The sequence below is a fragment of the Mobula birostris genome, chromosome 25 (genome assembly GCF_030028105.1).
Source record: "Mobula birostris isolate sMobBir1 chromosome 25, sMobBir1.hap1, whole genome shotgun sequence".
Classification (NCBI taxonomy): domain Eukaryota; kingdom Metazoa; phylum Chordata; class Chondrichthyes; order Myliobatiformes; family Myliobatidae; genus Mobula; species Mobula birostris.
In genome coordinates, this window is record NC_092394.1 from 10,759,899 (window position 1) to 10,776,903 (window position 17,005).

Consider the following 17,005-nt stretch of genomic DNA (forward strand, 5'->3'; position numbering starts at 1 on the left):
TTTGTGAGGCATGACCTGTTCCTCACAAATACATGCTGATTATCCCTAATGAGGCCATGTTTCTCAAATGTTCATAGATTTTGTCTCAAACAAGAGGAAATCTGCAGATGCTGGAAATCCAAGCAACACACACAAAATTCTGGAGGAATTCAGCAGGCCAGGCAGCATCTATGGAAAAAGAGCACAGTCGACATTTTGGGCCGGGTTCCTTCAGCAGGACCAAAACATCAACTGTTTACACTTTTTCATAGATGCTGCCTGCCCTGCTGAGTTCCTCCAGCATTTTGTGTGTGTTGCATAGATCTTGTCTCTAAGAACCTCCCGTGATTAGCTCGGGTTAAATAAGGGGTTGCTGGGAGCCACGGCTTGAAAGGCTGGAAGAGACTGTTCCTCACTGTATCTCAATAAATGAATAAAGTATTAACTTCCTTGAACAACAGTTGCCATCCTCCAGTCCTCCGTTGTTTGTGGCTAGAGGAGACACAACAACAAAGGCATCTGTTAATCTTGCGAGACCATGGATCTGCGCCTGGAAAGTCTTCACTCTCCAGGGCACAGGCCTGGGCCAGGTTGTATGGAAGACCAGCAGTTGCCCATGCTGCAAGTCTCCCCTCTCCATGACACCGATGTTGTCCAAGGGAAGGGCATTAGGACCCATACAGCTTGGCACCAGTGCCGTCGCAGAGTAATGTGTGATTAAGTGCCTTGCTCAAGGATACAACACGTTCCCTCGCTGGGGCTCGAACTCACGACCTTCGGTCACTAGTTCAATGCCTTAACCACTTGGCCACATGCCCACACAGAGGAGACACAAAGATCCTTGTCAAAGAAGTAGGAGAAGTTAGAGCATGAGATAAAGAAACAGTAGTAAATGTTTTCACAGTAAAAGTAAATGAACCAACAGTGTGAAGGCAAGCCTAGCAATAGAGCTAATAGTCAGACATGTTGGTTCCTCTGATCTCATGGCGGAAGCAGATTGGACGTCAGAGGAATTGAACGGGTAGTTTGCATCAGTTTTTGTTCCAGGTGATGCAAATAACATAGGAATATAAATGGGGGATTGGAAAAGAGAGATGGATTCAGGTAAATCTATTATCAGCAAAGCAACGTTACTGAGCAAGTTGTTGGAACTGTGGGCTGACAAGTCATGATATCCTGATAGACTTCAGTTCAGGGTCTTAAAAGGAGTGGATACTGAGATAATGACTGCTTAATTTTCTAAAATTCCCCAGAAAATAGGAGCAGCAATGGCCCATCATGTCTGTGCTGACCATGAAGCCAATTTAACTAATCTCATCTGCTTGGGTGGTGGGGTGGAGATCCGTCTCTACTGAAGGAGGTATAAGGCGCTCCTTCCCTCTGCTAGCTTATAGGTCACCCTTGGGCAAGGCGTAGCACCCGCTTAAGCCCCCCGCCACCGGATCAGGGTCACGTGAAGCCATGGGAGCAGGTGGTGGATGGTCGTATGAGCAGCCGATGCATATCACAAGTCCTGGTGATGCAAACACTGACGCCAGGCAGGCAAGCTCTGAAGAGTGTCGATAGTGGCTGGAGTCACCCGTTTTGTAAAGACACTGCCCCGAAGAAGGCAATAGCAAACCACTTTGGTAGAAGAATTTGCCAAGAACAGTCATAGTCATGGAAAGACGATGATTGCCCACGTCATACTACACAGCACATAACAAACAAACATATGTCTGCACATGGTCCATATCCCTCCATTCACTGTCTATTCACAGGTGTGCCTAAATACCTCTACAGCAGCGCAGTGGTTTGCATAATGCTTTACTTCAGAGGTTGATAGGTTCTTAATTTGTAAAGGCTGCAAAGGTTACAGGGAGAAGGCAGGAGAATGGGGTAGAGAGGGATAATAAATCGACCATAAATCTGATGGAACAGAATCGATGGGCCAAACGGCGTAATTATGCTCCAATGTTTTAAGGTCTTCAAATGTCAGAGCATTTGGAGCAGATGAGAAGATTGGCCTAATTCTGGACTTCAACTACTGCACAGAGTCTTGTCATCTTCAGAAGTTTTCGGATGACTCTGCCATAGTTGGATGCATCAGCAAGGGAGATGAGGTTGAGTACAGGGCTACGGTAGGAAACTTTGTCACATGGTGTGAGCAGAATTATCTGCAGCTTAATGTGAAAAAGACTAAGGAGCTGGTGGTAGACCTGAGGAGAGCTAAGGCACCGGTGACCCCTGTTTCCATCCAGGGGGTCAGTGTGGACATGATGGAGGATTACAAATACCTGGGGATACGAATTGACAATAAACTGGACTGGTCAAAGAACACTGAGGCTGTCTACAAGAAGGGTCAGAGCCATCTCTATTTCCTGAGGAGACTGAGGTCCTTTAACATCTGCCGGACGATGCTGAGGATGTTCTGTGAGTCTGTGGTGGCCACTGCTATCATGTTTGCTGTTGTGTGCTGGGGCAGCAGGCTGAGGGTAGCAGACACCAACAGAATCAACAAACTCATTCGTAAGGCCAGTAATGTTGTGGGGATGGAACTGGACTCTCTGACGGTGGTGTCTGAAAAAAGGATGCTGTCCAAGTTGCATGCCATCTTGGGCAATGTCTCCCATCCACTACATAATGTACTGGGTGGGTACAGGAGTACATTCAGCCAGAGACTCATTCCACCGAGATGCAGCACAGAGCGTCATAGGAAGTCATTCCTGCCTGTGGCCATCAAACTTTACAACTCCTCTCTTGGAGGGTCAGACACCCTGAGCCAATAGGCTGGTCCTGGACTTATTTCCATCTGGCATAATTTACATATTACTATTTAATTATTTATGGTTTTATTACTATTTATTATTTATGGTGCAACTGTAACGAAAACCAATTTCCCCCGAGATCAATAAAGTATGACTATGACTATGACTATAATTCTGCTTTGTCTTATGGTCAAATGGTACAGAGTGAGGTTTTTAACCGCAGGCTCATATTTACCCTTCAGTCAGCAGCACTAACGAGAGTGCATTGCTATTTGTAAGAGCTTGCTGCTCAAGGATTTGATGGCACATTGCCAATATCACGAAAGTGACGGCAGTTCTGCACTGTGGAATATCCTGAAAGATCTCTAAAAATGACTCCATTTCACCAAGTTGTGTCTTTCCTCCTTTGCAGAAAAGCACCCCGTTTTCCGAGTGAATTGACTGAATTGTGCTTTTCCTTTGTTGACAGTTCTTGACACAATTGATGGTGTTCTGCGTGAACATTGTCAGCACTATATTCTGTGGACACTTGGGGAAAATCGAATTGGATGCTGTTTCACTTGCTACATCGGTGAGTTCATCAAAAGCGTGTGTCAAAAGTAGTGTTGATAGTCATTGTGATAGATGTAAAACTGAGATAGCTACACTGACACATGTTTTGCTCTTGTTCTATATTGGAACAGTTCTGGAAGTCGGTTTTTTCAACAATTTCTAAAGCACTTAAAATTAATTTACAACCTAATAAATTAACTGTGCTTTTTGGAATAATTCCTCAAAATATTCATGGTATTTCTGCGTCTGACCAATACGTTATTGCATTTGTTACATTGATAGCTAGGAGGGCCATTTTGTTGAAGTGGACAGATACATCAGCTCCCACTTTGTCACAATGGTTCTCTCAAGTGATGTTATGTCTTAGTTTGGAGAAAATTAGAAGTCGAACCTTTGAACCTTTATTTGATTTTGAGAAAAGATCGGGCTCATTTGCTCGTTATTATCATTTGAGTTAATTGATGTAATTTTTCCACGATCTAATTGTAAATTTTTTAGTATATTTTCTTTTCTTGCTGGCAGTTTGATGTTTATTTTTAGAAGCTTTTTGTATGACACATGGCTCCGGGGTTGTACACCTAATGGGTTCTTTTTTTTTCTCACTTTTCTGCTCAGTAGGTTTCTTTTGTTATCACAAAATTTTTTTTCAATCTTTAAGATGATGTCTTTTTTGAGACATGGTAAGTGTTGTTACTTCAATGTACTCGTTATCTGTCCTGTATAATATAACAATAAAAAGATTTGAAAAGAAAGAAAAGTGGTGTCAGATTTAGTTTATAGTTAATATAGTGCTTGTAAAATACAGGCAATGGATTGCAAAGTTAATACAGTACGGTAGGTGTTATATGTAAATGCACGCAGTATATGGAATAAGGTAGGTGATCTTGTGGCACAGTTAGAGATTGGCAGGTATGACGTTGGAGTCAGCACTGAGTCGTGACTGAAAGAAGATCATAGATGGGAGCTTATCACCCAAGGATACACATTGTATCAAAAGGGAAGGGAGGTAGGCAGAGAGGATAGGGTGACTCTTCAGTTAAAAATTGAAATCAGGTCCTTAGAAAGAGGTGACATAGAATTGGAAGATGTTGAATCCGTGTTGATAGAGTTAAGAAACTACAAGGGTAAAAAGACCCTGATGAGAGTTTTATACAGGCCTCTAAACAGTAGACAAGATTTGGGATATAAATTACAATGGGAGATAGAAAAGGCATATATTAATGGGAACGTTACAATAGTGATGGGGGATTTCACTATGCAAGTAGATTAGGGAAAATCAGGTTACAGCTGGATCCCAAGAGAGGGGATTTGTAGAATGCCTACAAGGTGGCTGTTTAGAGCAGCTTGTGGTTCAGCCCAGTAGGGAAAAGGCAATTCTGGATTGGATGTAATGAATCAGATTTGCTCAAGGAGCTTTAGGTAAAGGAACCATTAGGAGGTGGTGATGATAATATGATAAGATTCATTCTGCAGTTTGACAGGGAGAAGATAAAGACATCAGTATCAGCATTACAGTGGAGTAAAGGAAATTTCAGAGGCATGAGAAAGGAAATGGCCAAAGTTGATTGGCAGGGGACACTAGCAGGGATGATGGCAGAACAGCAATGGCTGGAGTTTTTGAGTGCAATTCTAAAGGCACAGGATGGATATATCCCAAAAATGAAGAAGTATTCTAAAGGAAGGATGAGACAAACATGGCTGACAAGTGAAGTCAAAGACAGCATAGAAGCAGAAGAGAGGGTATATAATATCGCAAAAATTAGTGGGAAGTTAGAGAACTGGGAAGATTTTAAAAACCAACAGAATGCAACTGTAAAAAACCATAAGGGGAGAAAAGATTAAATATGAAGTTAAGATGGTAGGAAGGTAGGAATAAGGTAGATGAACTTGCAGCACAGTTGCAGATTGGCAAGTATGATGTTGTAGACATCACTGACTCATGGCTGAAGGAAGACTATAGCTGGGAGCTTAAGGTCCAATGATATACATTGTATCAAACGGACAGGCAGGAAGGAAGAAGAGGCAATGTGCGTTGTTGGTAAAAAATGAAATCATAAGATTGGAAGGTGTTGAACCATTGTGGACAGAGCTAAGGAATTGAAAGGATACAAAGACCCTGATCGGCATTGTATACAGACCTCGACCCAGTAGTAAGAATGTGCCCTACAAATTACAATGGGAGATTAGAAAATGCATGCCAAAAGGGCAATGTTAGAAAGATCATGGGGGAATTTGAATACGCAGGTAGATTGGGAAAATCAGGTTGGTGCTGGATTCCAGGAGGGAGAGTTTCTAGAGTGCCTATGAGATGGCTTTGTAGAGCAGCTGGTGGTTGAGTCCACTAGGGGATCAGCTAATCTGGATTGGGTGTTGTGCAATGAACCAGAATTGGTTAGAAAGCTTAAGGTAAAAGAACCCTTAGAGGAAAGTGATCATAATATGATCGAATTCACCCTGAAATCAAATAGCTAAAGTCATATGTATCAGTATTACAGTGGAATAAAGGGAATTACAGAGGCATGAAAGAGGACTTGGCCAGAATTTACTGGAAAGGAACACTGGCTGGGATGATGGCAGAGCAGCAATGGCTGGAATTTCTGGAAACAATTCAGAAGGCACAGGATATTTACGTCCCAAAGAGGAAGTATTCTAAAGGAAAGATGACACAACCGTGACTAACAGGAGAAGTCAAAGCCAACACATAAAAGCCAAAGAGAAGGCATATAATAGAGTAAAAATTAGTGGGAAGTTAGAGGATTGGGAAGCTTTTAAAATCCAACAGAAAACAACTAAAAAAGTCATTTAGAAGGGAAAGATGGAATACGAAAGAAAGCTAGCCAAAAATATTAAAGAGGATACCAAAATTTTCTTCAGATTCATGAAGTGTAAAAGAGCAGTGAGAGTGGATATCGGACCGCTGGAAAACAATGCTGGAGAAGTAGTAATGGGGACAGTGAAATGGCAGATGAAATGAATAACTGAATAAGTATTTTGCATCAGTCTTCACTGTGGAAGACAATAGCAGTATGGTGGAAGTTCCAGATGTCAGGGGTCATGAAGTGTAGGAAGTTACCTTAAGTACGGAGGAAGTGATTGGGAAACTGAAAAGTCTGAAGGTGGATAAGCCACCTGGACCAGATGGTCTACACCCCAGGGTTCTGAAAGAGGTGCTGAAGAGATTGTGGAGGCAGTAGAAATTATCTTTCAAGAATCAAAGGGTTCTGGAATAGTTCCAGAAGACTGGAAAATTGTAAATGTCACTCCACTCTACAAGAAGGGAGAAGGACAGAAGAAAGGAAACTATAGGCCAGATAGTCTGACCTCAGTAGTTGGGAAGATGTTGTAGTCAATTATTAAGGATGAGATCTCAGGGTACTTAGAGACCCATTATAAAATAGGCCATAGTCAGCATGGTTTCCTTTAGGGAAAATCTTGCCTGACAAATCTTTTGGAATTATTTGAAGAAACGTCAAGCAGGATATACAAAGGGGAATCAGTTGATGTTGTGGGCTTGGATTTTCTGAAGGCCTTTGACAGGTCCCACACATGAGGCTGCTTAACAAGCTATGAGCCCATGGTATTACAGGAGAGATTCTAGCATGGTTGATTGGCAGGAGGCAAAGAGTGGAAATAAAGTGAGCCTTTTCTGCTTGGCTGCCAGAGAATATTGGCGTTCCACAGGGGTTTGTGTTGGGACCGATTCTTTTTACATTATATGTCAATGATTTGGACGATGGACTTGATGTTTTTCTTGCAAGTTTTGCAAATGATATGAAGATAGGTGGAGGAGCAGGTAGTTTTGAGGAAATAGACTATAGAAGGACTTAAACAGATTAAGAGAATGGCAAAGAAAAGGCAGATAGAATACAGTGTTGGGAAGTGTATGGTCATGCTTTGGTAGAAGAAATGAAAAGGTTGACTATTTTCTAAATGGAGAGAAAATACAAAAAAACTAAGACACAAAGGGACTTGGGATTCTTTGTGCAGGATTCCCTAAAGGTTAGTTTGCAGGTTGTGTCTGTGGTGAGGAAGGCAAATTCAATGTTGGCGTTCATTTCAAGAGGACTAGAATATAAAAGCAAGGATGTAATGTTGAGAATTTATAAAGCACTGGTGAGGCCTCATTTGGAGTATTATGAGCAGGCTTGGGTCCCCTGTGTTAGAAAGGATGTGCTGAAACTAGAGCAGGTTCAAAGGAGGTTCACAAAAATGATCCCAGGATTGAATCGCTTGGCATATGAAGAGCGTTTGATGGCTCTGGCCTGTATTCACTAGAATTCAGAAAAACGAGGGATGACCTCATTGAAACCTATTGAATGGTGAAAGGCTTTGATAGGGTGGATGTGGAGAGGATGTTTCCCATGGTGGGAGTATCCTCAGAATAGAGGGGCGTCCTTTTAGAACAGAGATGAGGAGGAATTTCTTTAACCAGAGAGTAGTGAATCTGTGGAATTCTTTGCCATAGGCTGTCATGGTCTGATCCGTGAAGTCCGCATTCCGGTTCATGGTCCAGTCCATCGATCCTTGTTCTGGGTTTTCCTGTTTTCTCCCTTGTTCTGTTGGGTGCCTTAATTGAGGCACCTGATTCTCATTTCAGTCTGGCACATAAATAACTCTGCAAAGCAGGGATTGTTTGCTGGACTTTTCCCTTCCCTTCCCTTCCCTTCTGAAACCTTCGCCTGCAACCTTGTCAAGTTCAGCCGCCGGAGTGAGACCCGAGCCTTGCCACACCAAGAGAAGGAACTATCTATCGTTGAGTTTGGAACTTTCTCTTTGTGTCTCCATGTTTAGTGTCCGTGTTCTGTCCCGGTCCTACATCCTGTGCTTCCCAAGGAGGGGTCCTGACTCTGTGTTCCCTGTGCTCAAATCTAAGGCTCTGTGTTCCTGTGTTCTAAGACCAAGTCCAGACGCCATGTTCCAGCCCTGTCCAAGTCTGAGCTTCGTGTCCTCATCCAGTTCTGGAGAGTCCTCTCCCAGCCTGATGCCTGAGTTCCCTCGCCCTGTCCAAGCCATGTCCAAGAACCTCGTCCTGTCCGTGTGCCTCATCCTGTGCAGGAGTTCCACGTCCTGTCCCTGTGCCACATCCTAGTCCTGAGTCTCAACCAAGACCCGGGTTCCGCGTCCTTGTCCAGACTCTGGTTCCAGAGTTCCGAGTTCCTATCCCAGGCTCCTTGTTCCTCCTTCCACGTCCGGGTCCCGTGCTTCCAGCCCAAGTCCTAGCCCAGGCCCTGAATCCTAGTCTCGTCCAGGGCCTCTGTCAATGTCCAGTGTCGTTTCTTCCTGACTCCCCTTGCTTTCTTGCCAAACCTAGTCTTGTTCCTAGAACTGCAGTGTCTCTGTCTTGCATTTGGGTCTGCTCCCAGCGCCCCCTTGTAACACAGGCAGCTGTGGAGGCCAAGTCTTTATGTATATTTAAGGCAGGAGTTGATAGATTCTTGATTGGTCAGGGCATGAAGGGATACAGAGAGAAGGCAAGAGTTTGGGACTGAGGAAAATTGGATCAACCATGATGAAACCATTTTCTTCAGCAGTTGAGCAGGGCATGACTGCGCAAGCACGTGTAAGTCGGCTCGTAAGGCAGCGGGAATATTTAAAAGAGAGAAGTTTGTGGAAGTCGGTCATTTTCTTCGGCAGTTGAACGGGGCACGACTGCACAAGCGCGTGTAAGTTGGACCATGAGGCAGCGGGAGTATTTAAAAGAGTGCAGTTTGTGGAAGTTGGTAATTTTCTTCAGCAGTTGAATGGGGCACGACTGCGCAAGCATATGTAAGTCGGACCGTGAGGCAGTGGGGGTATTTAAAAGAGAGCAGATTAACAGAGCGGGCGACGGAGTAGAGGGAGACAGAGTAGGAAGGCTTTGGCTCCTCAGGCTTCGGCGAGCAGAGGTTGAGGAAGAGCTTCACTCCAAGTGAGGTAAGGCCGGGTAAGTTCCTTTAATAAATCTAATTACCTTAAGAGTAGGTAATGGAGGCAGCAGTTAGGGCAGTTGAGTGCTCCGTTTGCAGGATGTGGGAAGTCAGGGCGAGCACAATCGTCCCTGATGACTACACCTGTAAAAGGTGCATCCAGCTGCAGCTCCTGACAAACCGAGTTAGGGAACTGGAGCTGGAGCTGGATGAACTTTGGATCATTCTGGAGGCAGAGGCAGAAATAAACAGGAGTTACAGGGAGATAGTCACCCCTAAGAGTCAACAGGTAGCTGAGTGACTGTCAGGAGAAGGGAGGGGAATAGACAGAACGAGCAGAGCACTCCTGTGGCTGTTCCCACCAATAATAAGTACATCGTTTTGGATACTGTTGATGGGGACGACCTACCAGGGACAAGTTGCAGTGGTTGCGTCTCTGGCACCGAGATGGGACCCTCAGCTCAGAAGGGAAGGAGAGAAAAGAGGAGAGCAGTAGTGACAGGGGATTCGATAGTTAGGGGGACAGATAAGAGGTTCTGTGGAAGAGATCGAGAATCCCGGATGGTCTGTTGCCTCCCTGGTGCCAAGGTCCGCAATATCTCGGATCGAGTTCTCGGTATTCTCAAGAGGGAGGGTGAGCAGCCGGATGTTGTGGTCCATGTAGGGACCAAATGATGTGGGTAGGAAGAGTGAGGAGGTCCTGAAAGGTGAGTTTAGGGAGTTAGGAGCCAAGTTAAAGGACAGGACCTCCGGGATAGCAATCCCAGGATTGCTACCAGTGCCACGTGCAGGCCGGTTTAGAAATAGTAAGATAACGCAGATCAACACGTGGCTGAAGGCATGGTGCTGGAGGGAGGGCTTCAGATTTATAGATAATTGGGCAGTTTTCCAGGGAAGGTGGGACCTGTTCCAGCGGGACGGTTTACATCTGAACTGGAGGGGGACAAATATTCTTGCGGGTAGGTTTGCTAGAGAGGCTTCAGTGGATTTAAACTAGATACAAGGGGGAAGGGGAAACAAGAGTGTAGGAACAGATACAGGGAAGAAGGAAGAAAAAGAAAATAGTAAAATTGTTTGCACAGTTAGTGATAAACAGAAAGTAAGAGGTAGAAAATTTCTTAAATGCATTTATTTAAATGCTAGGAGCATTGTAAGAAAGGTGAATGAGCTTAAAGCATGGATTGATACCTGGAAGTATGATGTGGTAGCTATTAGTGAAACATGGTTACAGGAGGGGTGTGATTGGCAACTAAATATTCCTGGATTTCAATGCTTCAGGTGTGATAGAATTGGAGGGACAAGAGGGGGAGGGGTTGCATTGCTTGTCAGAGAAAATATTACAGCAGTGCTCTGGCAGGATAGATATAGAGGGCTCGTATAGGGAGGCTATTTGGGTGGAATTGAGGAATGGGAAAGGTGCAGTAACTCTTATGGGGGTGTATTATAGACCACCAAATGGGGATCGAGCATTGGAGGAGCAAATTTGTAAGGAAATAGCAGATAGTAGTAGTAGGCACAAGGTTGTGATTGTGGGAGGTTTTAATTTTCCACACATAGACTGGGAAGCCCATACTGTAAAAGGGATGGATGGTTTGGAGTTTGTAAAATGTGTGCAAGATAGTTTTTTGCAGCAATACATAGAGGTACCAACGAGAGAAGGGGTAGTGTTGGATCTCCTGTTAGGGAATGAGATAGGTCAGGTGACTGAGGTTTGTGTTGGGGAGCACTTCGGGTCCAGTGATCACAATGCTACTAGTTTCAATATAATTATGGAGAAGGATAGATCTGGACCCAGGGTTGAGATTTTTGATTGGAGAAAGGCTAGCTTTGAGGAGATGCGAAAGGATTTAGAAGGAGTGGATTGGGACAACTTGTTTTATGGGAAGGATGTAATAGAGAAATGGAGATCATTTAAAGGTGAAATTTTGAGAGTACAGAATCTTTATGTTCCTGTTGGGTTGAAAGGAAAAGTTAAAAGTTTGAGAAAGCCATGGTTTTCAAGAGATATTGGAAACATGGTTGGGAAAAAAAGAGAGATCTACAATAAATATAGACAGCCTGGAGTAAATGAGGTGCTTGAGGAATATAAGGACTGTAAAAAGAATCTTAAGAAAGAAATTAGAAAAGCTAAAAGAAGATATGAGGTTGCTTTGGCAAGTAAGGTGAAAATAAATCCCAAGGGTTTCTACCGTTATATAAATAGCAAAAGGATAGTGAGGGATAAAATTGGTCCCTTAGAGAATCAGAGTGGACGGCTATGTGTGGAGCCAAAAGAGATGGGGGAGGTTTTTAACAATTTCTTTTCTTCAGTATTCACTAAGGAGAAGGATATTGAATTGTGTAAGATAAAGGGAATCGGGTAGGGAAGTTATGGAAACTATGATGATTAAAGAAGAAGTAATACTGGAGCTTTTAAGGAATATAAAAGTGGATAAGTCTCCGGGTCCTGACAGGATATTCCCTAGGACATTGAGGGAAGTTAGTGTGGAAATAGCAGGGGCTCTGACAGAAATATTTCAAATGTCATTAGAAATGGGGATGGTGCCAGAGGATTGGCGTATTGCTCATGTGGTTCCATTGTTTAAAAAGGGTTCTAAGAGTAAACCTAACAATTATCGGCCTGTGAGTTTGACGTCAGTGGCGGGTAAATTGATGGAAAGTATTCGTAGAGATGGTATATATAATTATCTGGATAGACAGGGTCTGATTAGGAACAATCAACATGGATTTGTGCGTGGAAGGTCATGTTTGACAAATCTTATTGGATTTTTTGAAGAGGTTACTAGGAATGTTGACGAGGATAAAGCGGTGGATGTTGTCTATATGGACTTCAGTAAGGCCTTTGACAAGGTCCCATACAGAAGGTTGGTTAGGAAGGTTCAATTGTTAGGTATTAATATTGAAGTAGTAAAATGGATTCAGCAGTGGCTGGGTGGGAGACGCCAGAGAGTGGTGGTGGAAAACTGTTTGTCAGATTGGAAGCCGATGACTAGTGGTGTGCCTCAGGGATCTGTACTGGGTCCAATGTTATTTGTCATATACATTAATGATCTGGATGATGGGGTGGTAAATTGGATGAGTAAGTATGCAGATGATACTAAGATAGATGGAGTTGTGGATAATGAAGTAGGTTTTCAAAGCTTGCAGAGAGATTTAGGCCAGTTAGAAGAGTGGGCTGAAAGATGGCAGATGGAGTTTAATGCTGATAAATGTGAGGTGCTACACTTTGGTGGGACTAATCAAAATAAGACATACATGGTAAAAGGTAGGGCATTGAAGAATGCAGTAGAACAGAGGGATCTAGGAATAATGATGCATAGTTCCCTGAAGGTGGAATCTCATGTGGATAGGGTGGTGAAGAAAGCTTTTGGTATGCTGGCCTTTATAAATCAGAGCATTGAGTATAGGAGTTGGGATGTAATGTTGAAATTGTACAAGGCATTGGTGAGGCCAAATTTGGAGTATTGTGTACAGTTTTGGTCACCAAATTATAGGAAAGATGTCAACAAAATAGAGAGAGTACAGAGAAGGCTTACTAGAATGTTACCTGGGTTTCGTCACCTAAGTTACAGAGAAAGGTTGAACAAGTTGGGTCTATATTCTTTGGAACGTAGAAGGTTGAGGGGGGACATGATAGAGGTATTTAAAATTATGAGAGGGATAGATAGAGTTGACGTGGATAGGCTTTTTCCATTGAGAGTGTGGGAGATTCAAACAAGAGGACATGAGTTGAGAGTTAAAGGGCAAAAGTTTAGGGGTAACATGAGGGGGAACTTCTTTACTCAGAGAGTGGTAGCTGTGTGGAATGAGTTTCCAGCAGAAGTGGTTGAGGCAGGTTCGATGTTGTCATTTAAAGTTAAACTGGACAGCTATATGGACAGGAAAGGAATGGAGGGTTATGGGCTGAGTGCAGGTCGGTGGGACTAGGTGAGAATAAGAGTTCGGCATGGACTAGAAGGGCCGAGATGGCCTGTTTCCGGGCTGTAATTGTTATATGGTTATATGGAAAACAAGAGCAGATTTGATGGGCCAGAATGGCCTATTTCTGCTTTTATACTTTATGGTCTTATGGTAAGCTAACCAATAATATAAAAGAGATATCAAAAGTTTATTTTCAGAAATACAGGTATAAAGAGTAAAAAAGAGACACAAGTGAATATTGGGCCACTGGAAAATGATGCTGGAGACGTAGTAATTGGGGACAAAGGAATGGTGGATCAACTTAAGTATTTTGAAGTGGAGCCATTTTATTGAAGTGGAAGGATTCTAATCCACCTACAGTCTTTTACTGTCTCTCCTCCATTATGTCCTGTTTAAGTTTAGAGAAAATAAGAAGTCCGACATTTGATGCATCCTTTAAATTTGAGCAAATCTGGCGACCTTTTATCCAATATTTTCATTTAATTTGATTTATTACTCCTTCAATCTTTTTTTTCAGAAGTTTTAGATTTGATCAGAAAGTCTTTTTTGTTTGGTCATATCCTCAATGTGGACTGCCCAGTCCCTTTATTTTGTTTTTTGTTTTTTTTTATAGTGTAGTGGGGTTTTTTTTCTCTTCATTTAAAACCCAATGTTTTTTCTTTTCTCTTCATAAACTGATAAGAGGAGAATTGCTATTTTCATTTTTTTCATTATACAGTATATTTTATACTAGTTTAACAGTATCTATGATTTTGACAATGTCTATCTTAATCTCGGTTTATATTGTTACTGATGCATATATTTGAAATAACTCTCCTCTTGATTGTATTTATGCTCCTATTAAATCAAAAAAAGATTAATAAAGAAAAGAAATAAGAGTATTTTGTGTCAGTCTTCATTGTGGAAGACACTAACAGGATGCCAGAAATTCAAGAGGGTCAGGCAGCAGAAGTAAATGTAATTGCTATTACTAAGAGAAGGTGTTTGGGAAGCTGAAAGGCCTGAAGATAGATAAATCACCTGGTCCAGATGTGCTACACCCCGGGGTTCTGAAAGGAAGCTGAAGAGATTATGGAGGCATTAGTAATGGCCTTTCAAGAATCACTAGATTCTGGAATGGTTCCAGAGGACTGGAAGATTGCAAATGTCACTCTACTCTTTAAGAAGGGATGAGGTAGGAAAAAAATAAATTATAAGCCAATTGGCCTGACTTCAGTGGTTGGGAAGATATTGGAGTCCATTATTTAGGATAAGGTTTTGGGGTACTTGAAGGTGCATGATAAATTAGTCCAAAGACAACATGGTTTCCTTAAGGGAAATCTTGCCTGACAAATCTGTTGGAATTCTTTGAGGAAATAACAGGCAGGATAGACGAAGGAGAGTCAGGGGATGTGGTTTACTTGGATTTTCAGAAGGTCTTTGACAAGATGCCGCACGTGGTGCAGCTTAACAAGATAAGAAGAGCCCGTAGTATTACAGGAAAGATACTAACTGGATAGAAGATTGGCTGACTGGCAGGAGGCAAAGAGTGGAAATAAATTAGGTCTATTCTGGTTGGCTTTCGGTGTTCCACAGGGGTCGATGTTGTGACCACTTCTTTACACACTATATGTCAATGATTTGGATGATGGAATTGATTACTTTGTGGCCAAGTTTGCAGACAATACAAAGATGGGTGGAGGGGCAGTTAATGTTGAGGACGCACGGAGTTTGCAGAAGGACTTGGTCAGATTGGGAGACTGGGCAAAGAAATGGCAGATGGAATACAGTGTCGGGAAGTGTATGGTCATGCACTTTGGTAGAAGGAATAAAGGCATTGACTACTTTCTAAATATGGGTAAAATTCAGAAATCAGAGCTGCAAAGGGACTTGGGAGACCTTGTGCAGGATTCCCTAAAGGTTAACTTGCAGGCTGAGTCAACAGTAAATGAATACAATGTTAACGTTCATTTTGAGAGGATTAGAACATATGAGTAGGGCTGTGATGCTGAGGCTTTATAAGGCATTGGACAGATTGCACTTGGAGTATTGTGAGCTGGTTTGGGCCCCTCATCTCAGAAAAGATGTGCTGGCATTGGAGAAGATCCAGAGAAGGTTCATGAAAATGATTCTGGGAATGAAAGAGTTAATATATAAGGAGATTTGATGGCTCTGGGCCTGTACTTGCTGGAGTTTAGAAGAATGTGGGTGGGGGGGATTCTCAATAAAATCTATTGAAAATTGAAAGACAAGATAAAGTGGATGTGGAGAGCATGTTTCCTATAGTGGGGTAGTCTCGAACTACAGGGCACAGCCTCAGAATAGAAGGGCATTCATATAGAAAAGAGATGAGAAGGAATTTCATTAGCCAGAGGGTGGTGAATCTGTAGAATTCATTGCCACAGATTGCTGTTGAGGCCAAGTCATTGAGTATATTTAAAGCGGAGGTTGACAGGTTCCTGATTAGTCAGGACAAGGGGAAGGCTGGAGAATGGGGTTGAGAGGGTTAATATATCAGCTATGATGATATGGCGAAGCAGACTCGATGGGCCGAGTGGCCTATTTCTGCTCCTTTGTCTTATCATCTTGTAGTATAAAAAGACAGGGGGCAGAGGGCGAAGCCAAACCTGGCAGGTGACAGGGAAGGGGGTTGGAGGGAGAGTGGGAATGATGTGAGAAGCTAGGAGGTGATAGGTGGAAAGGAGAAATGGAATCTAATAGGAAAGGACAGTGGATCATGGAATGATGGGAAGGAGGAGGGGAGTGGGTTTGTTATATTGTTCATGGTAAGGTTTCTTTTTGCAACACAACAGTTATCCACTTTGCTAAATTTTTCCTTCCCTTTTCCGCAGGTGATCAGCGTTTCGGCTCTCTCTACTGGTTCGGGGCTGGCCGCAACATGTGACACACTCTTTTCTCAGGTGAGTGCAGGTGTACCCCAAGCCTATATTCTTTAGTCGCAAGCAAGGACATTTCTTTAATTCCAACGGCTCCTGTGGCTCTCATAAGGGGTGACAATGTGATAGTTACTGCTGCAGAACATCCAGAGGATCTACTGATCAGAGATATGGGTCCAAATCTGATTATACCAGGCATTGGAATATAGACTTACAACCTCATCCAATTACTGCTATCTTTGGACCACCAATGATAGACTTAAATAATTTAACCTCTTCATCACGAAGGATGATTGCATTTCTTACTTTAATGGCTAGAAGGTCCATTTTGTTGAATTGGAAAGAGATTAACCCTCCTAATGTATTTCATTAGTTTTCAGAAACTATGGTGTGTTTGAATTTGGAGAAAATTAGAAGTGCAGTCTATGACCCATTAAGTTTGAAAAAACTTGGAGGCCATTCATTCAGCATTTTCATTTGATGTAATTTGATCATTTTCAAACTTGTTTTATCTCTCTGTACTGTTGTTGGAGGGGAATGGAGTCGTCGACACTGAGGTTTTCTTCTTTTCCATTTTTAAGTTGTTAGTTTTGCCCAAGTCTTTTAGTTTAGTTGATTAATTTTGTTTTTCTTTGGGGATGAGGTTTGTTTCTTTTTTTGCTTTGTTTTTTTTTCTTTTTCATGATTTTTTTTCCAGTTTTTTTTTGCTTTGTATTATCCGTTGTTAGTTCTACATGATTGGGAGCTTTGTTAATTTACACTATTTGATTTTACATTTACTTTTTTTAAGTGTAACAATATATTTCCTACTATCTGTATTATTGCTATGTTTTGTCTCTATATTTTGAAATTAATAAAAAGATTGAAAAAGAAAGGAGTTTATGGTCTACTAAGACACTCTTTATCCAGGAATGTGGACTCACTAATTACTCCTGGATTAAAGAGTCAACCATGTTTATGGATCTGGAGTAACATACAGACCAAGCCACATTAAGTACACCCAGAGGTTACTTTATTCGGTACA

The 17,005-nt window shown here is 42.3% G+C and overlaps 1 protein-coding gene across 4 annotated transcripts in view; it reads left to right on the forward strand.

The window, feature by feature from the left end:
* Positions 1–17,005, forward strand: part of LOC140187694 (multidrug and toxin extrusion protein 1-like) — a 69,172-nt gene that overhangs the window by 12,384 nt on the left and 39,783 nt on the right. For all 4 annotated transcript variants that reach the window (XM_072243241.1, XM_072243242.1, XM_072243245.1 and 1 more), the window contains exons 2-3: positions 3,196–3,297; positions 15,937–16,005. In XM_072243241.1, the coding sequence (XP_072099342.1) occupies positions 3,196–3,297; positions 15,937–16,005 (171 nt within the window). The remainder of the gene's footprint in view (positions 1–3,195; positions 3,298–15,936; positions 16,006–17,005) is intronic.